Genomic DNA, 25315 nt, shown 5'->3' on the forward strand with positions numbered 1-25315 from the left:
GGACAAGGCAAAATTTCTTGGTATAATACTCGACAACAAATTGAACGGATTTTCCCACATAGAATATATTTCCAAAAAGTGTGAAAAATCACTTAATGTATTAAGAGCAGTATCAGGTGTATGGTGGGGTGCACATCCCTACTGCTTAAAATTAATTTATCATGCCCTTGTACGTAGCCATATGGATTATTGTCTGTTTGTTTTAGACCCTATTAGTAAGTTGCTATCACAAAAGTTAGATAAAATCCAATACAAAAGCCTACGGATTATTCTAGGTGCCATGAAATCGTCGCCCACTAATGCCCTACAGGTTGAGTGTGTTGACCCTCCTTTGCAAATCAGAAGACAATTTCTAAGCGATCGTTTTGTCATAAAATCATTACAGCTGTCTTCCCATCCTCTTTGGCCTAAACTTAACAAGCTCTCCCAACTCTGCAACCCAAACCGGCCACGTTCCTACATTTTAATCAGCTACACCAAATTTTCAAACCTCCCAAATCCTTTCTCAACCTCTTGTATCAATCCCTTATTCTCTACTTCCTTCAAAGCCCTTACCTACAATGTTCCTATCGTCACAGATTTGGGTCTAAAGAAAGGAGATCCTGATATAAAGTTTAAATTTCAAGAAATTCTTCATCAAAATTGGTTAAATCATCATCATATATATACCGATGCATCAAAACTTTCCCCGTCCAGCTGTGTTGGTGCTGCCTGCTGGATCCCTAAATTTAAAATCATCCTCCAATTTAAATGTCCCCCTGAAACATCTGTGTTTACCGGTGAAGCTGTTGCTATACTGGAAGCCATTCTCTTTGCCCTCTCCCATGACTTAGGACCGACCGTAATCTTTACTGACTCACTAAGTTGTCTCTTAGCCATTAAGGAAAATCCCTTTCGTAGCAAATTAAAAGTTTCTATTGTTTTTAAGATTAGAGAGGCTTTGCTCTCTTGCAGTCAAAAGGGTCTGCATATTCTACTTGTCTGGATTCCAGGCCATTCTGGCATTGCAGGCAACGAGACAGCGGACTCATGTGCTAAAGCTGCAATCCAAACTGGTATCCTTGACCATTACAAAAACTCCTGCCAAGACCTCCGTTCCCTAGCCAATATCCATATGGACAAGTCCTGGAATTTATCTTGGAGTTCATCAAAATTGGTAAAGGGTAAATTTTACTCAAACATACAACCAGACATCCCAAGACGCCCTTGGTTTTTTCTTCATAGACATGCTAGTCGCTGGGTCACATCCAGCATATGTCGCTTGCGTCTTGGTCATGCGTGTACACCTGTTCATCTTGCCAAAATCAGAGTTCGTGACCACTCATTGTGTGAATGTGGCCTTGACGAAGGCACGGTTTCCCACATCCTTTTTTCCTGTCCCAAACTCCTCCGTCCTATATATGACATCCTTCCCTATGATATTCCCCGCCCTATAAATGTTCAATGTTTGTTGATGTTAGTGTTTAGTCCCTACTGTACATTTTTGTGTAAATATTTTGAAATAAATAAAATTAAGTTGTAAATAAACCATGTGTCTGTCCTAGTGTAATTAGTTTGTAATAGTTTAGTTACTAACAGTGGTTGTCTTAGTCTAACATTAAATGTTTGTGTTGTTTTAGGTTAAGGTGTAACAATGAAAGTCTTACTATTTTGCCTGTTTTCAAAATTAAATTGAGACTGTTATCTCAACTGCACCGATCAATCAATCTCCTACGTGTGTTCTCCACTCTACGTGACATTGGCGGAATCAACCGTGCTTCTCTGGCACAACTGAAAGCCATTAAACCAATCAATCAATCAATCAATTAAAAACAATGTGCTCTCATGTGTTTGTCAATGAGATAAAATAAAAACTAAAAATAGTAAATCTAAAAATTGAGCATTAAGAGTGTTAATTTGTAACTGTCTGTTTTTCATTTATAAAAAGGTGTTTCAAATATACTTTTAATAAGTACACGTGTTAAGACTTGTAAATTTTTCTTTTGTATTAACTTTTAATTCACAAAATGACTGAAATAGATAATGTGAACTCTGATGGTAATTCAAAATATAAAGATGGAGTTAATCGAAACGCCCGTTTGATAGTGAGAAACGTATCATTTAAGGCAACAGAAGAAAATCTTAAAGAGCATTTTTCACAATACGGCACCGTCGAAGAGGTTAAATTATTGAAGAAACCGGATGGGAGACTTGTTGGGTGCGCTTTTGTACACTACACACATGTTCCGATGGCCAATAAAGCGTTGAATGCGACAAATAAAAAACCTTTTCTTGGTAATTTTTTTAAATTTTTTTACTCAAATATCTTCATTAATTTAACTAAAACTAGCTGGTGGGGGCCTGAACTGGAAAGACTCAGGAAAAAGGTAAGGCGACTCCTAAACAGAGCAATGAATACATGCGCCGATCTGGACTGGGACAAGTACAAGAAGGCCAAGTCCAGATACAAGAAACGTTTAAGGTATAGAAGTACCGACTCGTGGCGCAAATTCTGCAGCAGCGTGGAAACCTGCGAACAGGCCAAAAGGGTAAGGAAGGTTCTCGTTAACCAATCTAGCCAGATTAGGGGCTCCCTGAGAAAGCCAGACAACACCTTCACGAGCACGCTGGAAGAAGCTGAGACCATTCTGGTGCAAACGCATTTTCCAGGCTGCCGCATCATGCGGTCGGTCGATTGGCTCGAAGAGGATGTGACCCCAACAGAGGAGCAATGGGAGTATGCACTCAAGGTAGTAAGTCCACCAAAAGTTAGATGGGCTATCAACAGCTTTGACTCCTTCAAATCCCCAGGGTTGGACGGGGTCTTCCCAGCACTTCTACAGTGGGGAAGCAACCAACTGACCCATAGGCTTACCGCTGTCTTGGTAGCGTGCTTAGCTCACAGGTACGTGCCAAAGCAGTGGAGGGAGGTAAAGGTAATCTTCATCCCCAAACCGGGAAAAAGTGACTACTCCGAACCCAAATCCTACAGACCTATCAGCCTAACATCGTTTTTGCTGAAGACCCTCGAAAGGCTGTGTGAACGGGATCTGAGAGAAAACGCCCTGGCTACAGTAAGCCTACACTCACACCAACATGCGTACAGCCAAGGAAAATCAACAGAGTCAGCTCTACATGCAGTGGTCAGCAAAATAGAAGAGGCCATTGAAAACAAGGCAATGTGTCTCGGCACCTTCATCGACATAGAAGGTGCGTTTGACATGACCAACTTCACCAGCATCTCGTCGGCACTGGTTAAGCACGGTGTGCACCCGGTAATGGTTGACTGGATAGGTAACATGCTCAGTAAAAGAGTCATCAGACTTACATCATCTGGGACACAACATGCACTGGTGGTTAAAGGATGTCCACAAGGAGGGGTGCTCTCCCCACTACTGTGGAACGTGGTGGTGAATGACCTTATAACCAGACTGAACCAGCACAACTACTTCACGATCGGGTATGCTGACGATATTGCCATTCTAATTAGCGGCAGAGTCAGCAGTACCGTGTGTAATGTTACACAACAGGCGCTATGGATTGTGGAGAGATGGTGCATAGACAACGAACTTACCGTCAATCCCAGAAAGACGGAACAGGTAATGTTCACTAATAAACGACTATTGGGGAACTACAATCCCCCTAGACTGTTCGGAACGGAGCTGCAGTTCAGCTCGGAGGTGAAGTATCTAGGAATCATTCTAGATAGCAAACTGAACTGGAGCAGCCATCTCAACAGCAAGATTGTCAAGGCCACAATAGCCTTCTGGCAGTGCCGCAGAATGATAGGTAAAAGATGGGGTTTATCCCCAAAAATCACTCTGTGGCTGTACCAGTCCGTCATCAGGCCAATTATCAGCTATGGCGCAGTGGTTTGGTGGCCGAGAACCAAACTAATCACCGGCGAAGCAAAGCTACAATGACTTCAAAGGCTAGCTTGCATGGCGACTACGGGCTGCATGAGGACCACCCCGACTGCGGCCCTGGAAACCCTACTGAACTTGCCGCCGCTGCATCTGTTTATCCAACAGGAGGCGGGAGCGGCCGCGGAAAGACTCAGGAAGCTAAACCTATGGAGAAACGTAAAAGTAACACATACAGGTATACTTGGTGAACTGGCGAACAGGGAACCGCTCATCGAAGCGGTCACCGACAGAATACCCAAACAGTACGTATTCGACAAAAAATACAGAATACAATTACATGAAGACCCAGGGGAAGGCATCAACCCCAAGGTGTTGAGAATCTTCACAGACGGGTCAAAAACATCAACAGGTACAGGTTCTGGGGTTTACTCAGAAGACCTGAATATCAAATTGTCATCGCCATTGGGAATCCACAACACCGTCTTTCAGGCGGAATGTATGGGAATCGTAATGGCTGCAACAGCGATCACGGCTAGAGAGGTACAGGGTTTTCCAATCCGTATTCTTTCCGATAGCAGATCGGTCCTGCAAGCCCTACAGAGCGACACTATGACATCGGGGCTAATATACGAGTGCCATCGAGCTCTGACGAAGGTAAGTGAAACAAACACCATTATCCTCCAATGGATAAAGGGCCACAGTGGATCGCGAGGCAACGACGCGGCTGACCGACTAGCGAGGAATGGATCGGAGATGAGGGTCCACGGACCCGAACCCATTCTACTTCTGCCTTTCGGATGGCTGCGCAGCCAGCTGCGACACAACACCAAGGTAATGCACTAAGAATATTGGACAAACCTAACCACCTGCAGGCAGACCAAGGAAGCTCTTCCGACGATCAACCCAGGATTGTCCCGCAAACTTCGCGGCTATGGGAGAGCCCAGCTCCGACTACTGGTCGGGGCTTTTACCGGACATGCCTTGCTCAACAAACACTTACACAACTTAGGTGTTACAGACAGCCCCCTATGCAGAGCGTGCATGGAGGCAGAAGAAACGGCCACACACATCCTGCTGGAATGCGGTAGTGTGGCGAACTACAGGGCGATACACCTCGGGACACCGAGGTCGCTCCGGGAAGTCGTCGGCAACGCAAGGGGTCTGCTAGGCTTCTTCAAGGAGCTAGGCTGGCATGAATGAAGCCCCCAGCCTACCACGCAAAATAGGCGCACTAAGACGTCGATTTGCGGAGAATAGCCCGTGGAAAATCAATCAATCAACTAAAACTAGCCAAAGATTATCATGCCCTAAAATATACTATGCAATGGATTCACTAACTGATAAAACTTTTATACTGATTTTAATGTGTATATATATATGTATATCTTGTTTTTGCAGCTGAGGATAGTTGCTTTTGAATTTTTAACATTTTCAATGTTGAAATGACATTTATAAATAAAAATATTGTTGTTTTTACTGAAATAATTATTTTAGGTCGACCCATATACGTAGCCTGGGCGGTACCACAACACAAGTATAATGAAGAAACACAAAATAATGGTTCTAAGAAAAGATTCAAAAATTATTCTGAAGATTCGAAACCAGAAATAAAAGGTAAATATAATTTTACTGAAGTTGCAATGTGTTGTATATCACTTTTTTAATACATTACTATAAATGCATCTCACTCAACACTCCTCAAAATCAAAACACAAAACAAATGCTTTTACAAATATGGTCAATATCAACTTTTGTCTTTAGTCATCTACTATTGCATTAACCTGTTGTCAAACTACGTTAGTAAATGCAAAAAGTTTGTCAGTGTGTACTTGTTTCTTTTTGTGCGACAGAAACTTGTAGTCAATTAATATTATTAGCTTATATCTAAGTATGTACAAAGCAATTTACTGAGCATTTCGGCAAGGAGGTGTGGCGACATCTATCGCTCAACATACTAACTACGTAATTATATTATACGACATATATTAACTTTTATTATTTAATTTATAAAATATAATTTTATATATGTATATTGGTAGTAATGTACAATCCTGGCGAGAAATTTATGGGGTTGGGGGGAAAGGAGGGGGTGAGGGGTGGGATTTAGTGTGGGTTTTTCATCTCCCCGGACAACTATTTTCGTGTAAACCCCTCTGTTACAGAGATATCGTGGTTGAAGTTTTGAGGTTGAAATTAACCTACCACCTTTAAGGTTAGAGTAACGCTTGGCTCCAGCGCTGCGGGAAGTGCAACCCTCGCCCGCCGTGCGAAAGCACGCTCACTCATGCTCTGTTCCGCGCCTCCGGCTTAAAAAAAAAACATTCTAGGGGTAGGGCAAACCAAGACCACGTGGACAGTGGGGTGCTCCGATTCGGTTTTGGGTATTTTTCGAATTTCTAAACCTATATTCTAGCACGCAATGTTACTAATTTTATTAGAATATTATGTCTGACGCGTTATTTTGTTTAAAAGTGTCTATTTGTCAGTCGTTAAAGGTCAGTTCGTATCGTATTTTGATCATGCAGTAAAGATCGTTTTTACGTAAAGTTCGAAAATAACACGTGATAGTCGCCGTACGGAGCATGAGTACACTTACCGCAGCACCGGAATTAAGGTAGAGGCAAAAATAACAAAAATTTAACCTCCCATAAATTAGTCACCTGTGATGTACATCCTAGCCTTTTAATTATTGCTAAAAAAATCTTTGCTGGACAAATGATTTATTGGCTGTTTTTTTTTGCTAACCAAATAAGAGTAATTTTGAAGTTACGGTTATTTTTTATTTTTTTTGTAACGAAATTATGTCGATAAACGGTGTAATTTTGAAGTTAAATAAGTTAGTTTTTTTAACGAAATTATGTCGCGCCGGCATAATTTTATGACAACGGCAACACGTGGGCAACACTGTGATACGGGTGCCTTAGTTTAAGTGTCTTGTTGTGTTGTGTTTATCTATGATGGGTGCCGCGCCGAAGCTAAGCGTTATTCTAGTTTCAAAATTTTAACCATTGATATTTTTAATAATTGTTATTGTGTTATTCATTTACATACAGTTATTTATATAAACATAATGAATTTGTGTTTAAATCGTTTTAAAGGAAATGGTAAGTGACGCGTTATTTTGGTTAAAAGTGTCTATTTGTAAATCGTTAAACGTCAGTTCATATCGATTGTTGATCTTGCAATCGAGATCGTTTTTACGTAAATTTGTTCGAAAATAAAGTGTGAAAGTTGGTGAACGGAGCATATGAGTGCACTTCTTGCAGCATCGGAGTTAAGGTGGAGTCAGACGCGGATCTCTAAGGTATTGTATTATCTCTGAATCACGTAAAGTTAACCTCAAAACTTCAAACACGACATCTTCTTAACCACGGGGTTGGTCATTCGTTAGTTAATTAGTTAAGTGGCCTCGAATTTATGGGGTGAAATGGGGGTGGGGGGGTAAAGGGTGGTGAGGAGGGTGGGTTTTTTAGGCCCCCGTAGTGTGCGTTTCGCGTAAACCCCGTGGTTTCGAAGATATCGTGTTTGAAGTTTTGGGGTTAACTTTACGTGATTCAGGGATATTACAATACCTTAAAGCTCCGCGTCTGACTCCACCTTACCTCCGGTGCTGCGGAAAGTGCAATCATATGCTCCGTTCACCAACTTTCACACTTTATTTTCGAACAAATTTACGTAAAAACGATCTCGATTGCAAGATCAACAAACGATACGAACTGACGTTTAACGACTAACAGAGCATATGAGTGCACTTCCCGCAGCACCGGAGTTAAGGTGGAGTCAGACGCGGAGCTCTAAGGTATTGTAATATCTCTGAATCACGTAAAGTTAACTTCAAAACTTTAAACACGATATCTTCGAAACCACGGGGTTTACGCGAAAAGCACACTACGGGGAGTAATAAACCCACCCTCCCCACCACCCTTTACCCCCTCACCCCCTCACCCCCATTTCACCCCATAAATTTGAGGCCGTTTAAGTGAAGTATGACCGAATTTGAAGCTGCCCGACTAGGGAAGTACATCAACCTTACAGAAGATCACAGCTAAGTAATACTGCTTTCAAGCAGTGCTGTGTTCCTGTTGGTGAGTAATGTGACCAGAGCTTGAGAGGATTTAGGGGTAGGGTCAGCAACGCGCTTGTAATGCTTCTACTGTTTACAGGCGGTTATTGGTTACGGTAATCGCTTACCATTCGGTAAGCAATATGCTTGTTCGCCGACTTAGTTGTGTAAAAAACAATTATAACAAGTAAATATATTCTATATTTGCTTTTACAGAGGAAGACGCAGAAGATGAACCAGTGTCAAAAGAAGAGAAGGATAATGCAAGGGTTAATCGTAGAGCACGTCTAATAGTCCGCAACATATCTTTCAAAGCAACCGAGGAATCTTTAAAAGATCATTTTGCACCATATGGTGTAATCCAAGAAGTAAAGTTACTCAAGAAACCAGATGGTAAACTCGTTGGATGTGCTTTTGTACATTATAAGAATGTGCCAATGGCTAAAGAGGCCATTTTGAATACCAATTTAAAACCATTCTTAGGTAAGTAACTTCCTAAATCATCCACCATAGTACTTACTATAATATTATCCAGTTTACATATACACAAATTTTTTTTTCTCGTGATTTTACTGTAATCTGTCTCCTTTCTAAGGATATTCTGTAGTGTGGCGGACTGTGCTTCTAATATCATATGTGCTTCAAATATTTGTTGCTATAATTATGTTATTACATTTTTATTACGCATACCAATTAGTTATTTAAAATAATTAAACAATTGTCTAAAGAAAAAAATAGGAAAATCTATTTTTATATTAAATATATTTTTCAAATATAATTTTCAAATACAAAGTTTAGTTCATATATGCTTATATGCTTCAGCCTGCAATATTCCACTACTGGGCATAGGCCTCTTTCCCCATGTAGCAGAAGGATCAGAGCTTAATCCACCACGCTGCTCCATGGCAGGTTGGCGGATATATTCCCTACTATGAGTAACGATCGCTATCAGGTAATGATAACAACCGGGACCGACGGCTTAACGTGCTCTCCGAGGTGTGGTAGGGAGACCCACAAGGGCTGCACAAACACCCAGACCATGGCAAACACCTGTATGGCCAATACAAATGTTTGTCATGTGCGGGGATCGAACCCGCAACCGCCAGTGCAACCGGCACAATCCATGGCTGTGACCGTTGCGCCAACGCGGCGTCACTTCAGCGGCGTTAGTTCATATACAAATATTAAATTGAATAACATAGGAAATCCTGTAAACATTGTTTTAGTTTAGTAGATTCGAACCATTGCCAGTTAACAGTAGGTAGCTACTGTGACCATTGTATTAACTTATGTCTAAATTGTTACAAAGTACTCTTTACATTCATTTTTAAACAAAAAGAAAGACTATAATTGCTGTAATTCTTTTTGTTATACTAGATTATCTATTTTTACAGTTAATAATATTAAATTTATATTTAAGGTAGACCGATATCGGTGGATTGGGCGGTACCTAAAGACAAATACATGCAACATGTTATCAACAAGCAAATAGAAATGGAGGAAAATATCAAGAGGGAAGATTCGGACAGTGACAATGATGACAGTCCAATGAATGTTTCTACCGATGATGTGAAGCAAGAGATTAAAAGTAAGTAAATAACGGAACTTTCTCATCTCAGAGTGACAGCTCTAAAAACATAGGTGGTTGGGGGTACGACTCCTGCTCATGGTAAATATTTGTATTAATACAAATATTTCTTTCTTGGAGACCCTCCACCGTGCCTCAGAAAGCACGCTAAGGGGCTACACTACCTCAGCTCGAATTCAGATTTCACTCGTACTAAATACACATGAGAGAGCTTGGTTGTTCATCGCGCGAATTATATGTATTTTCTCCCCACAAACATTATCAATAGTTATTTTTTAAAAAACACAACATATAAAATGTTCTTCATACTTATTTCAATTACCATGCTTAATCTCAAGTCCATAACTTCTATATTTACTGAGATATTAAGGTTTTAATACAAAAAAATAGAGGTAACTTTGCGATTTTCTTGTATCGAGAAAATTTTATGGAATCGTGTTTTCGAAACATATGAAAGATAGTTTATGTCTTGAACTTTACCATATATGTATAAATTTTAAACTTAAATATTCAGTAGTTTGGAAGATATGGTCATCCTGCCGAGTGGAAAATAAGGAATTTGAGGTAGCATACACTCTTAAGATGTCGGCCTTGGTGATCGTTCTAGTCATATCATATTGATCATGAAATACTTAACATGAGCAGCTGTAAATAAGTAATTAGAATTTGATTTCCATTTGTCAAATATTGAAAAATGTGAGTTAAATGAAGTTGGTTAGAAATTGTACCAATATAACATTAAAAGTGGCTACAAGAAAGAGATAAAGTAATTGGGACAAGCCATTTATCCATTCAATAATTTTGATGATTCCTTCTAGTTAATTTTTTAAGTGAACAAGGGGGTAGATTTATCTGCTTAGTGGTAATTGATAAATCGTACTGTATTGGTTATTTTAGGTGAATCAGACGATGATGAACATGAAAGTGAAAAAGATGGTGATGATGATGACGATGACCAAGAATCAGATTCAGAAAAAGATGAAAAGTCAGAAAGTGAAGATGATGGAAATGAAAGTGAAGAGGAATCTGAGGGCGATGAAGACGATGAAGACGGTGATGACGATGATAAGTCTGTTACGAGCTCTCAGCCTGATATTCAGCGGTATTAACATTGTTCTATAAGCACTTGTAGTTCTTATTCTGAAAGCGTTTTTATTATTTTTAAAATACAAATTGTTTTAAATATTTTTTAATGTTATTGTAGAGAGATAGATGTGTAGAGATAGTGCAAGATCTGTTACTCGTTAGTAAAATGTTTATAGATTGATTTTGCTCAGTTCATTAAAACTTAATAACTTACTCACTTCAGCCTATCGCAGTCCACTGCGGGACATAGGCTTCCACAAGTTCGCGCCAAAAATGACGTGAGCTCATGTGTTTTGTCCATAGTCACCACGCTGAGCAGGTGGGTTGGTGATAGCAGGGCTGACTTTGTCGCACCGAAGATGCTGCTACCCATCTTCGGCCTGTGTATCTCAAAGCCAGCAGTTGCATGGTTATCCCGCAATCGGTCAGTTTTATAAGTTCCAAGGTGGTAGTGGAACTGTTTTATCCCTTAGTCGCCTCTTACGATACCCACGTGAAGAGAGAGGCTGGCTATATTCTTTATTGCAGTAGCCACACAGCAGCAAAACTTAATCACTATAATCAATCATTTTCTTTTCTAGGAGAAGATTAAACGATGCAGAAGACGGTTGTACAGTTTTTCTAACAAACATACCGTTCAGTGTTGATAATGATCAGCTGAAAACCTTTGCAGAGAAGACGGGCCCCGTGAAGTATGCGCTCATCTGTGTTGACAAACTCACTGAACACTCGAGGGGCTCTGGATTTGTTAAATTTACTGTAAGCTGCTTTTGATTAACTATACTTACCATTTTTGTCTAATGTAGAAATAGTAAATAATTAGTTTTATCTTTCAAATATTCTATACAACCTTTTAAGTTATTAAGGTGTTTCTTAAGACTATCTATCTGATGGTACACGATTACTACTAATGTACGACTCTAAAATGCTCTAGTCGCTACTATCACATTATTTTTTTTTTTAAATATCTTATAACATTCACACACAACTGCCTGCTCCTATGGTAAGCAACTTAATGCTTGTGTTACAGGTAACAGCCGACAGTTATAACTATTTATTTTTTTTGTTGATAAATATACAGAGACGATTATGATAAATATACGCCGCGTTAGCGCAACGATTACAGCCATGAATTGTACCTATTGCGCTGGCGATTGCGGGTTCGATCCTCGCGCACGGCATACATTTATATTGGCCATACAGATGATTGCCGTGGTCTGTGTGTTTGTGCTTGAGTATAGTGTTTTCAGACCCCCCGATACAGGAGTAAATCCTAGTGCGGTCATTGAGTGTAAGGTGTTATTACTATTTTTAAGTTGTTTTTCAAAAAATTTGTAGAACAAAGAAGACGCGGATCGCTTCCTATCGCTGGAACCATCAGAATTGAAGTTGGAAGGTCAAACGATGCAAGTGCGGCCTGCTCTTAAGCGGGACAACCTCACCAGCGGGAACAAGAAGCAACCCAAGGACAACCGCAATTTGTATCTGGTTAAAGAAGGAGGTTGGTAAAAAGAACAAAACTTGGATCTATCCCCTACTTAGCTGTACCCTACCAAAACTCAATCCCATGTTTTACATATACATTCTAAATGTAGTAAAAATTGACAAAACTTATAATGTGTCCAGTTTGTTGGGTGTACAAACCAATGCGGTCCATTTTTGTATATTGTTCAGGGATAGAAGAATGCGGTGTTTTCTGGGAGCCCAGGGAGTCTAAAATATCTGTTGACAAGAAATCGGCAACAAAAGTCAATGAATATCAGATTTAAACAAGTGAAGCATGTTAGCATAATCACTAATAGTGACACAATGACCAATTTCACATAAAAAAAACGTAGACAGAAGTACGGACGCAAATGGTGTATGTAAAAAAAGTAATTTCGCAAGTAAAATTCAAAAAAAGAAAGTTATTGTCATGACGAAGTGCTGGTGCAACGCTCGAAGCTCTGGTTTGTGGCTGTTGCGCTGGCGGTAGCGGGTTCGATCCCCACACATCGGAAATACCATATATATGTTTTTCGTGTTCTGGGCGTTTGTGCTTGTGTATTGTGTGTTTCCAAACCTCCCAACACAGAATAAAATCCTAGTGAGGTCCTGACTCTTGAGTGTGAGACGTTTATTATCTATTTATTACATTGTGAGTGTGCGGTAACTTGCACACATTCACGTCTCAGTAACTTGGTAAATGTGTCCCAGTGATCGTGGCGGGCACTAAGGCGGCGGTGGGCGTGTCCGCGTCCGATATGGCGAAGAGACTTGCACTCGAGCGGAGCAAGACGCAGATGTTAAAGAACTTGAACAGGTAACTTCACTATTTTTTTTTTTTTTCAGATCAACGAGCAGAAGTTGAGTCTCAACAGCCCAATTCTATATTTTTGCTTGGTATCCTGAACGTTTTTAGAAGTAATTTTGTAACAATGTATGTATTTTTAAGTGATATCAAAACAACTACCAATGATGGAAATCTACTATGTTGAAAATATGTAAGTCTTCTTAAGATTGGTATTAATACCATCCCTTAAATTCTGTAGGTGTTATATTAGGTCGGGGAAAATGTTTCTTCGTATTTTATATTGAAATTCAAGGTAAGATTTTTACAAAATTTATTTGCATTAATTATAATATATATGTACCATTTTGTTCAACAACTTGCTGTCATCTCCTAGATAGTGACAGGATGACGTTTCTGTAAAAAATTTGGGACTTAAAAAACCGCGACAACTAGTTTTGACAGGCCTCTCGATATTAACTTTACACTACCTAAAAAATTCTGAAGAGACCGAAACAGATGAAAATCTGAGGGTTCAAGATCGGGGCTATATGGAGGATGCGTTAAGACTTCCCAGTCAAACACTTTCAATTTCTGTTGAGTGGCTAAAGATGTAAGTGGTCCGGCGTTGTCGTGATGAAAGGCTAAGCCTTTTCTGTACGAGAATCGAATCACACGAATTGGGGCGTAGGACTCGCAGGTGGCAGATTTTCGTCAACTAAAAAATTAAGTTTTCGAGAAGAAGCTCCAAAGGTGGTTCACATGGTAAAACTCTGATACTATGACGAGGAACGAGATATATTTCATCATAGCGGATAAATAATATTCAGAGATGTCTCGGTGGTTAATAGGTTTAACACCGACAGTGACCACCGGCTATTGCGGGGCACTCTGAATATATGCCTCCAAAAAGAGCGAGCCCGCTTGATGAAATCTATTCTCCGACTTACGCTGCCCTAAACACTATGGGGTTTCGAGCAGTTCCAACTGGAACTCGAAAATAGATTCGATTCGCTGGAAACCACTAGCAACGTGGACAAGATGATCGACAACGTGGGAAAGACGGTGTGTACACAATGACACTGGGTAGCAGACACTTTCGGCCGACGAAGTTAACGAAGCAGTCCAAACTTTTTTCCGAAGCCTTAGATCTGATGCGGCGGTGGCGCAAGTTGCCCGCTGCTCACGCAGCTTCGCGAATACAGAAGTCTCTTTCCAAGACAATACGGAAACGTGTACGCCGTGACCTCCGCTGCTGAAATATGAGATTTCTTATTACTCTAATTGATAAGAATAGGAGATCCAATGTTTTCCAAAGACCATTGGGCAGAAGCCTTCTTGTTAAGCTAAAACAGCAGACGGCAGAAGGAGATGGCAGATGGCAGAAACAGACTCAGATCCCAGAGGAGGTCGAGAAATTAATTTATGGAGAGCTATACTCGTCGAGCGCAAACAAGCCTGAGACTTGGGATACCATTGTTTCGCCATTTTTCGGAAGACATCCCGGATATCGAAGTAGATGAGATTAATGCAGCGCTGGGGAAGCTTAAAAACAGGATGGCCCCGGGGATGACGGAGTTACGACTAAGCTCCTTAAAGGGCGACCTGTCCTAAAGCCTCGGCGAGACTCTTTAACGCCATCATCTACCGGGGTACCACGCACCGGCGTGATTTAGGAATATGATGGTGTTGTTTTTTACAAGATTCGACGAATTCCAACCATCGGAGCACGCTGGATTTCGAAATGGCTACAGCGCCGTAAGACAGAAGAATAATCGTCGAGACCTGGGCTGTCCTGAATTCTCTGCAGAGATGTCATATCGTCTGGCGATATATTGAGGTACTGAGATGTATGTACGACGCGGCGACAATGTCCGTTCGTATCAACTTCAAGTTCCTTTCCTTCCTTCTTGAAGTAACGTAGGTAGACGCTGACTAGGGGACTAGTCCACAAGTTTAAAGTCGCTCAACGTGCAATGGAACGGGCTATGCTTAGGGTCTCTTTCAAATATAGGATCAGAAATGAAACTATCAGCAAGATAACGAAAGTAACCGACATAGCCCAGAGTATTAGCAAATTGAAGTGGCAGTGGGCTGTCCACCTGATTCGCAGGACCGATGGTCGCTGGAGCAGACGTATCCTGGAGTGAAGACCGCATGTTGGCAAACGTATTGTGGAACGCCCTCCGGCCCGCTGAACCGACGATCGCCGTAAGATTGCTGATGGTGGATGGGTGAAGATTGCGGAAAACCAGGATATCTGGCGTAAACTTGGGAAGACCTATGTCCAGCAGTAGACTGCGATAGGTTGAAGTGTGACCAAATCATCATATTCAAAATATTTCTATGTTTATCTGTTTTAAGACATTAATCGTCTGCCTCGAGTGATGATTGCCCGCTGTTTGTCGTGGTCTGAACATTTAGGTATTTCTAGATTCGCGTTACAGGGTTAGCATCCAACTGAGAGCTATTTTGTTTGAAGTTATATACTTATGATGCTTTAAGGCCCTAACCATACTCAGAACAGCCTCATGATACACCATCTCCACTCGCCAGGTTCGTGTCCCGCTACCGGCTGGTGGTGTCCAACCTGCCGCCCTCCTGCGACGACGCGCGCCTGCGCCGCGAGTGCGCCCGCGCCGCGCCCCGCGCCGCCATCACGGAGGCGCGCGTCATGCGCGACCTGCGCGCGCCGCTGCAGCGCGACGGGAAGCACCCGTGAGTGACGTGTGCATTGTATACACATTGCGTGTACATTATATACACATTGCATGTACATTATATACACATTACATGTACATTATATACACATTACATGTACATTATATACACATTGCATGTACTTTATATACCCATTGCATGTACATTATACACCCATTGCATGTAAATTATATACACATTACATGTACATTATATACACATTGCATGTACATTATATAAACATTGCATGTACATTATATACCCATTGCATGTAAATTATATACACATTACATGTACATTATATACACATTGCATGTACATTATATACACATTGCATTACATTATATACCCATTGCATGTAAATTAAATACACATTACAGATACATTATATACACATTACAGATACATTATATATACATTGCATGTAAATTATACAGGGTGTCCCAGGAAAGACTGTCAAGCGGAAGTCCAGAGCTAGAACATCCCTTGGGGATTCCAAATCACCCCTATGTATATGATCCGATTTTTTATAGTTTAGGAGATATGATTTTTTTTCTAATTTTTCAATGTTTTTCGACCTTAGCGCTATTTTTGATCATAACTTCGTAAATAATTGAGATAAATGCCTGATTTTTTTTAATAATTTAGCTAAACCTTGGGTCCTAACTAATACATACACAAATAAACCCTAAAAGTAAAATCATGCGCTTAAACATAATAGAAGTACTTAAAAAAAGAAAAGTGCAAAAAAAAACATAACTTCGAAGATTAAAAAAAAATAATAGCAACAAAATAATTTATTTAAAAGAATCTTAAAAACTTCCTTAGTTTATCTAGTTTCTACCATAAAAAATTTAGTAAGTTAACTTTATGGCATCATCCCCAAATTTTGGTTTAAATACGACAAGTCTGATATTTGAAAACTTAAGTTTAAAAAATTGTAATATATTCGGTCGTGTTTACTGGGAGTATGGCTTTGAAAACAGATAAAAAACACTTCCTATCTGAATCTTTTGTATTCTAAGCAATAGTTAATCGGTATGATAGCCGCGCCAGTTGTTCGAAAAGTGACAAATATTCAAAAATGTTTAGAATTCCTAATGTGTGGGTAACACAAAAATAAAATCGTACATATTAAAAATAGCATGGTGTCGTCTCCTGTCAAAGATTTTCATTGTAATATGAAACTCTTTGACAGGAAACTTTTTTAATAGTTACGGGTCTCTGTAAAGAACTCACTATAGACGGCGCCACGGTTCGCTTAAACCGAAAATAAAAATCATCATATCAAAAATTTCGCTCTAGCGGGTACATCGTTCCATAGCTTAATTGGCTAGAGCGCCGACACGGTCAGTCGGAGACGCGGGTTCGAACCCCGTTGGAGCGGTCAATTTTTGATATGATATTCAAAAATGTTTAGAATTCCTAATGTGTGGGTAACAAAAAAATAAAATCGTACATATTATGAGGATTATCGACAGCCCAGGAATGGTAATTGTGAATGTAAAATATTGTATGTGTAAAATGTTGTGTGAAAATCCCAGTTCGCTTAAAATGTGATTCGTCAGTCCATAAAATTGTTTTAAAAAAGTTTTCATTGACTGCTTGACGCCGCAACATTTCTTGGCAAAATCTAACCCGTCTGGGGTAATCTTCCGATTTCAATTGTTGGACTCTTTGAATGTGATATGGGTGATAGCCCTCACTCTGAAGTATGCAGTATGTTACAGATTTTGTTATGGAGTGCGGAGTTCAATGGTTCTGACGCTTACACTGGGCTCTCTTTCTATTTCTTCAATAACTTCTTCTACCAATTCTGAGTCTCTTATTAGTGGCAGATGCCCTGTGATTGTTCCCGGTACTCTGCCTTCTCGATAAGCATCGCGAACTTGCAAGATAGTCCGATGATTAGGCCATCTTTCAGATGCACGACCACCTCTTCGTTCTACTTGTTCCTGAAACAACCCCGCAGCTTCCGCAGCATTCCCTCTTGCGTACCCGTAAAAGTAGTGCATTTGTTCATAGTTCTCACTTGTAAAATGGGCATTACAACGTCTTGTCATGATGAAGTAAACACCAGTTTTCACTTGCAACCAATAGATAAGTTTGCACTCAAAGTCCTTAGGGAAAGCCAGTTTTTAATAGTTTTTAATATCGAAAACTGAAATATTAAACGTTGAGTGTTATCAGTTTTAGTCTACGTGTGTTTAATATCTTAATAATATAGTTAAGTTGTGGTATTTGTGCAACTGACAACTTTCTATGTTTGCTGTCCGAGGCTTATGAACTGTTTAGAAACTTGTTAGTTTATTTTTAATTGCTGTTCTCTTGTGTGGCTGTTTTTATATGAATTAAAACAAAAAGACTTAAGAAAGAAGAAGAAGAGAAGAACTGCATTGCATTTTTTTTGTTTTGTGACATTATTGAGCAGTAAGTCGTTTATTCTTTGAACAAAGGTTTTGTTATATACCCGCTACTCTCAGTTATCGAAATGGATTGCAAATATTGCTCAGAAGTTTTAAAGGTGGATGACTGTATTAAATGTGCTTCTTGTAATAGAACATCTCACTTCCAATGTGTGGGATTACTTGAAGCAGACTTTAAGAGAATGTTACCGATGAATAAGGCTAAATGGAAGTGCCCTCTTTGTAAATCATCTAATAAGGGTGGCAATAGCCCGCATGTTTTCTCTAATGATACGCAATCATTGTTATTACGGTTTGATGAAAAATTCAACAGTCTCAACTCGTCGATTGAATCCTTTAAAGCTTACGTTGCAAACGAATTTAAAAGTATAATTGAGACAGTTAGCCAGTGGTCGGAGAAATTTGCAAGTATGGAATCATCCATCAATTCTGTTTTCAAAAGAATTGGTGACTTTGATTTGGAAATTTCTAAAATAGGCCACCTGGAATCTGAAGTAAATGAATTGAAAGTGACCTTACAGGATATAAAGGAAAGCCAAAGTAGAAGTGAGCAATGGGTTCGTCGCTCAAACATTCAAATTAACGGTGTTCCCCAAAAAAATGGTGAAAATCTTATTCAATTAATAAAAACGTTGGCCGAAAAAGCTAACTACACATTATCCACAGATACCGATATAGACTTCATAACTCGAATCGCCACAAAAAATAATACTAGTGACGGTAGACCCAAACCCATAATTTTGAAAATGCATTCTCGTTATAAGAAAGACGATTTTTTAACATCTCTTCGCAAATTAAATAATTTGAAGGCCTGTGATATAGGGTTTACTGGAAGACAAGATAAAATATATTTTAATGATCATCTGTCTACTGATAATAGGGCACTTTTTAATGAAGCAAAGCGTTTAGCAAAGGAAAAGGGCTACAATTATTGCTGGGTTCGCAATTGTACCATAATGGTTCGACGCAAGGATGATTCTCCAGTTATTCATATTACATCTAAGGACTGTTTAAAAAAACTATCATAAGTGTTAAGTTCGTTTGTTATCTGTTTTGTTTTTATTGTTATTGTAATCATAATATATACTTCATACTATGTTTGTTATCAGAATTTGGAGAATATATTCTTTTTCTTGTTGAACTCACTGCTGAATTTATAGTTGATGGGTACGTATTGTTGAATTCATTTGTGTGGATGCTGCTGGCTGCTTTCTCTTGGGGTTTATTGTTGCATTTATTAAAATTCATAATGAAGGGTCATATAGTTTTGTCAAGGGTTGAAATTGTATCATGCTGTAAAGTTGATGTAGAATATTTGAAATTGGATATTGTTATTTTTTCTCAAAATCTATTTATGTATATATTACAAAAAAAAATTAGAAGTTGTGTGTTTTTGTTAAAATTTGCAGTAGTTTTAAGCTTTGAAATTGTTACCAATTGCTTTCAATTGAAAATTAATATTTTTTCTCAACATTTGTTGGCACGGATGTTGGAAACAGAGTTGACATGCTGGCTATTTCTGTTTAGAGTTGTAGTGGTTTCTAGCTTTGAAATTGTTATTGAGTATTTACTATTGAAAATTATTACTTCTTCTCAGTATTTGTTATCATGGATGTTAAAAATAGAAATAAAGTACCATGTATTTTTGTTGAGGGTAGCAGTGGTATCTAGGTTTGGAATTTTTATTAAGTATACACAATTGAAAATTAATACTTCTTCTCAGCATTTGTTATCATGGATGTTAAAAATAGAAATAAAGTACCATGTATTTTTGTTGAGGGTAGCAGTGGTATCTAGGTTTGGAATTTTTATTAAGTATATACAATTGAAAATTAATACTTCTTCTCAGCATTTGTTATCATGGATGTTAAAAATAGAAATAAAGTACCATGTATTTTTGTTGAGGGTAGCAGTGGTATCTAGGTTTGGAATTTTTATTAAGTATACACAATTGAAAATTAATACTTCTTCTCAGCATTTGTTATCATGGATGTTAAAAATAGAAATAAAGTACCATGTATTTTTGTTGAGGGTAGCAGTGGTATCTAGGTTTGGAATTTTTATTAAGTATATACAATTGAAAATTAATACTTCTTCTCAGCATTTGTTATCATGGATGTTAAAAATAGAAATAAAGTACCATGTATTTTTGTTAACAGTTGCAGTAGCTTTAAGATTTAAAATTGTTATTAAGTATTTACAATTGAAAATTATTACTTCTTCTCAACATTTGTTATCATGGATGTTAAAAATAGAAATAAAGTACTATATAATTTTGTTAAATGTTGCAGTCGTTTCTAGGTTTAGAATTGTTATTAAGTATTCACAATTGAAAACTATTACTTCTTTTCAGCATTTGTTTTCATGGATGATAAAAACAGAAACAAAGTACCATGTATTTTTGTTAACGGTTACAGTAGTTTCAAGATTTAAAATTGTTATTAAGTATTTACAATTAAAGATTATTACTTTTTCCCAACATTTGTTGTCATGGATGTTGGGAGTCGGGAGGGGGTGCCATGTATTTTTGTTAAGGGTTGCAGTGGTTTCTAGCTTTGAGATTATTATTAAGTATTTACAATTAAAAATTATTATGCTTTACCAGCATTTGTCATCGCAGATGTGGAGAATAAAAATGGAGTGCCATGTATTTTTCTTGGTGATTGCAGAGGATTCTTGTGTTGGAATTGATTGTATGTGCTTACAATTGAATTCTATTACTCTTTCTCAGCATGTGTTGTCACATTTATTGAAAATACCTGAGAGCTACCATGTATCTCTCCCAGGGGTTGCAGTGGGTTCATGCTTTGGGGTGAAAAATGTATACTTACTGTTGAATTTTATTACTTATTCTTGGGATACGTTGTTGCAAATATCTAAAACACAAATTGGTTGCCACATATATTTTTTTAGAGTGATAGTGGTTTCTTGTTTTAAAGTTAATGTTAAATGTTTATTATTAAGTCTATTATCATCATTATGCTATTGAGTGTCTTTTATCAGAATGTTCGTGGATTGCGAACTAAAACTAAAGATTTTTACTCTAATGTGTTAAATAATAACTATGATATTATTTGCTTGACTGAAACGTGGCTTTTACCCGGGTTCTTTAATGAGGAATTATTTGATACCAGGTATGAAGTCTATCGAACGGACCGTGACTATCAGCGCTTTAATTTAAGCTTGGGGGGTGGTACTCTTATAGCGGTTCGTCGCGAAATTATTGTAGACATGCGTAGCATTCCTCAGGCTCCCGACGTTAGTGATGCAGATGTTACAATGATTAATGTAGAACTCAAAATGTTGACTAATGCACAGCACAGGTCTATCATTGTATTGTGCTGTTATTTTCCTCATAATTGTAGACAATCAGATTCTCAATTAAAACTATTTGAATACATCTCGGATTTACGTTTAGATTTTCCTCTTCATAATATTGTCGTGATGGGTGATTTTAATATTCCAAATGCCACATGGTCAATACAAAACAACTGTAGTAGTCTTGCATTACAAAATATTTCGCAGAGCGTGCTTACTTACCAACTGTCTTCATTTATAAGCTTTACCAACTTGCAACAATATAATTGTGTTTTTAATGTCAATGATAGATTGTTGGATCTTGTTCTTTCTGACTTGAAGTGCCTTGTATCTAGGACTCTGCCTTTGTCGGAGCCAGAGGATATTCATCATCCCTCGCTTAGTATAGTGATAAATATTTATTCCATGGAGAGGAATCTTAGCCTTAATCGCCACTTAGTCCGTAAATATAATAAAGCAGATTATAGCATTGTGAATAAATAATCCAAAGAAATCCAATAAATTGTCCAAAGCTTTTCGAAAAAATTGTATATGACATGATATACCCGGTGTTAAGACCCTTGTTAATGAGTAGCCAGCATGGGTTTATCAATAAGCGATCGACTGAATCTAATCTTTGTGAGTTTTTAGATATTGTACTTAATGCAATGGACTCAGGACACCAAGTTGATGTCATATACACTGATTACGCAAAGGCTTTTGATAAAATCTCACATAGTCTTCTAATAAAAAAACTCGAACATATCGGAATTCATGGGAATTTATTTAGGTGGCTGACATCCTATCTGCGTGATCGGTCACAGGCTGTGGCGATTAAGGGTTACACCTCTTCGTTTGTTCCAATTACTTCTGGAGTACCACAGGGCTCACATTTAGGACCTCTACTATTTAATGTATTTGTTAATGACATTGATAAGTGCTTTTTGAATTCAAATGTAATATTATATGCGGATGATACAAAAAAAATTAAAATTATAAAGAATAAAAAAGATTGTGATGAATTGCAGGATGATTTAAATAGACTTGAACAATACTGTAGATTTAATAGCTTGTATTTGAATTTGGAAAAATGTTGTACAATTACATTTTCGAGAAAAAGAGAACATATTTTGTATAATTACTCAATCTCTAATGCCAGTCTAAAAAGAGTTACGGAGGTAAGAGATCTTGGAGTTCAGTTGGATAGCAAGCTCATTTCTGACCAGCATATAGATAAGATAACAACAAAGTCGTATAGAATGTTGGGCTTTATATTTAGGCAAGGGATGGTTTTTAAAAATGCTCAGACCTTAATTCTCCTGTATAATGCATATGTTAGATCAAATTCGGAATACGCATCTACCGTTTGGAATCCTCAATATAAGAAATACATAGACATAATTGAAGGACTACAAAATAAATTCGTTAAAAGGTTGGAAGTCAAATTTGGATCGGATTGTTTTTCTAAGTTTACTTCCCTTGAAAATCGTAGAGAACACAGAGATCAGCTTTTTCTCTACAAATTGATTAATGGTTTGGTAGACTCTCAGTACCTACTTAGTAGGGTATCGTTTAGGTGCCCCAGTTATTGCACAAGATCCCGAGCAACTTTCTCCCCCTCTGTCACTCGGACAAGGTATTGTGGCAACTCATTTCTCGCAAGGTCATGTAAAGTCTATGACGACCGGTATAATGACATTGACGGTATGACGACTTGTTCAGCAGTGGATTCAATGAATACAAATACTTTTAGAAAGGGAAAAAGAAAACTAATCGAAATAAGAATTAATGCTTAAAACAGTGTGGTAGTGTTCGATTTGTATAATGTATATTTGTCTTTGTTTTTTTAATTTTGTATATACGTCCTAAGTACAACTATATTTTATTGCATTGTGTAGTATCTATAATTATATTTATTGTATTGTCTAATTTATTTGTTCATAGTTTTAAGTGGAAACTTTGTTGGCTTGATAATTTTTTTTTAATGTCTCATTAACGAATTATATTCTTTGTGCTGTTTGTTTCCCAATAAAGGAAAAAAAAATTACATGTACATTATATACACATATCATGTACATTATATACACATTGCATGTACATTATATACACATTGCATGTACATTATATACACATTGCATGTACATTATATACACATTGCATGTACATTATATACACATTGCATGTACATTATATACACATTACATGTACATTATATACACATTATATGTAAATTATATACACATTACATGTACATTATATACTGTACATACACATCAAGGCCACCCCTCAGACGTGGGGTCGTGTCATCGGGCCGGCTGAAGTCCCCCGACTATCGACCGGCGACCCCACTATTACGAGGGGAGAGGAGGTGGGCAAATCGTGTCCTCCTTGCCCCCGTACGTCTGCGCGGGAGTGGGTCAGCGAAGACGTCATTCTCCCTGGCCCGCTCCGCGGCCTCCTTCTGCGTTATTACCTCTTCGCAGAAGGAGACCGCCGCCTGCGACGATATCTCATTGTCGAGCATGGCAATTATATGTACAATTCCTGGAAGAGATCGCTCTGCTTTTTTTATATAAGTTGGTAAACAAGCGTAGGCTCACCTGATGGTAAGCGATTACCTTAACTCATAGACGTCTGCAACACCGGAAGCATCGCAAGCGTGTTGCCGATCCTATCCCCTAAGCGTTTTACTATCTATATAAACTTTATTTGCTTGTTATTATCGGTGTACAATAAAAAACATTTCATTCATTCAGTTCTAAGGGGTACGGCTTCGTGATGTTCATGAGGCATGAAGACGCGCTGGCGTGTCTGAGGAAACTAAACAATAACCCGGATATCTTCGACAAGAACAATGTAAGCAATTTTTGTTTAGACGAGGTAGTCATAGTCACAATTTAATTTTAAATTTTATTTTGAAATGAGAAGATAAAATTACATATTTTGCGTGTTAATCAAAATTATTTTGTTTATTTTAAATTTCAGAGGCCGATTGTATCTTTCTCAATAGAAGATCGAACAGCCTTAAATGCAAGGAAGAAGAGATTGGAAAAATCTGTAGCGAACAATCCCTTAGCAAAAAAGGGTCAGCAGGAAAATGAAAACAAAGATATGCGCAAGTTCAGAAAACGGAAACACAACGCACCAGACGAGAGCTACATGAAAAAGAGAAAGTTTGATAATAACAATGAACAAAAACAAGAATTTGGAAAAATAAAGAAAAGAAAATTTGAAAATAAGAACCAAGAAAAACAAGAATCTGGAAAATTCGTCAAGAGATCTAAAGAAACTGAAGAATATTTAGGATTGACTGCTAGAGAAGGGAGTCAGCATCAAATGAGAAGTAACTATAAATTAAAAACTCAAGCTAACATTCACAGACAAACTATCAAACTTGAAAAGAAAAAAAATAAGAGAACGATGAGGTTAAAAATGGCGGCTCGAGAGAGAATAAAACAACCGAAACAGAAAATAAACAAAAACAAAACAGGAAAAAGAAATAAGAAAAGGAAATTCGACGACCAAATATTTTAATGTACATTTTTTAGGAAAGTAATAAATTAATATCCCCCACATCGTCTTTTGTTTTATATCCACGAATAATAATATCATTCACATAATAATGGTCATTTAACCTTTTGAACGCCATAGTCACCTATACTTGACAAGGGCTTGTTAGTCCTGTGCGCCAACGACGTCTATAGGCGACAAAAAACCTGGACCACAAAAATATTAAATAAAATTATTAAAAAAAATATTTCTAGTATTTTAATTCAACGTTTCTGAAAATAGAATATCCCTGCAACATTTGAGTATAAAAAACAAGTCTTTTAGAACTACACGTACTGAGAAACATTGAAATAAAACATGCATTCTTATTCCACGTATATAAATGATATGTCCAGAACGCCGAAGTCGTCTATAGTTGACCGCTAGGGATGTGACGCAAGAGGTATAAATAAATAATAAATAAATATTTATAATATACACACATCGTCATCTGTTCCTAAAGTAAGAAACTTAATGCTTGTGTTATAGATA

General features: G+C 38.0%; 1 protein-coding gene across 1 annotated transcript; it reads left to right on the forward strand.

The window, feature by feature from the left end:
• The first annotated feature begins 1807 nt into the window (after positions 1 to 1807).
• LOC123662843 (RNA-binding protein 28-like) lies at positions 1808 to 25028 on the forward strand. Its single transcript, XM_045597636.1, has 11 exons — positions 1808 to 2274; positions 5340 to 5459; positions 8140 to 8391; positions 9329 to 9496; positions 10394 to 10598; positions 11164 to 11341; positions 11921 to 12083; positions 12779 to 12884; positions 15408 to 15569; positions 24031 to 24130; positions 24260 to 25028. The coding sequence occupies exons 1-11, from the start codon at positions 2007 to 2009 to the stop codon at positions 24806 to 24808; spliced, it is 2271 nt and encodes a 756-aa protein (XP_045453592.1). The 5' UTR covers positions 1808 to 2006; the 3' UTR covers positions 24809 to 25028.
• Positions 25029 to 25315: the final 287 nt, after the last annotated feature.

The sequence above is a fragment of the Melitaea cinxia genome, chromosome 19, assembly GCF_905220565.1.
Source record: "Melitaea cinxia chromosome 19, ilMelCinx1.1, whole genome shotgun sequence".
Classification (NCBI taxonomy): Eukaryota; Metazoa; Arthropoda; class Insecta; order Lepidoptera; family Nymphalidae; genus Melitaea; species Melitaea cinxia.

Excerpts from the sequence above, each read along its gene's own strand:
- LOC123662843 (XM_045597636.1), top strand. The coding sequence starts at position 2,007 with ATGACTGAAATAGATAATGTGAACTCTGATGGTAATTCAAAATATAAA. Across the intron at positions 5,460-8,139 it reads TTCGAAACCAGAAATAAAAG|ATGAACCAGTGTCAAAAGAA; the intron begins GTAAATATAATT and ends AAGACGCAGAAG. Across the intron at positions 12,084-12,778 it reads GTATCTGGTTAAAGAAGGAG|TGATCGTGGCGGGCACTAAG; the intron begins GTTGGTAAAAAG and ends AATGTGTCCCAG.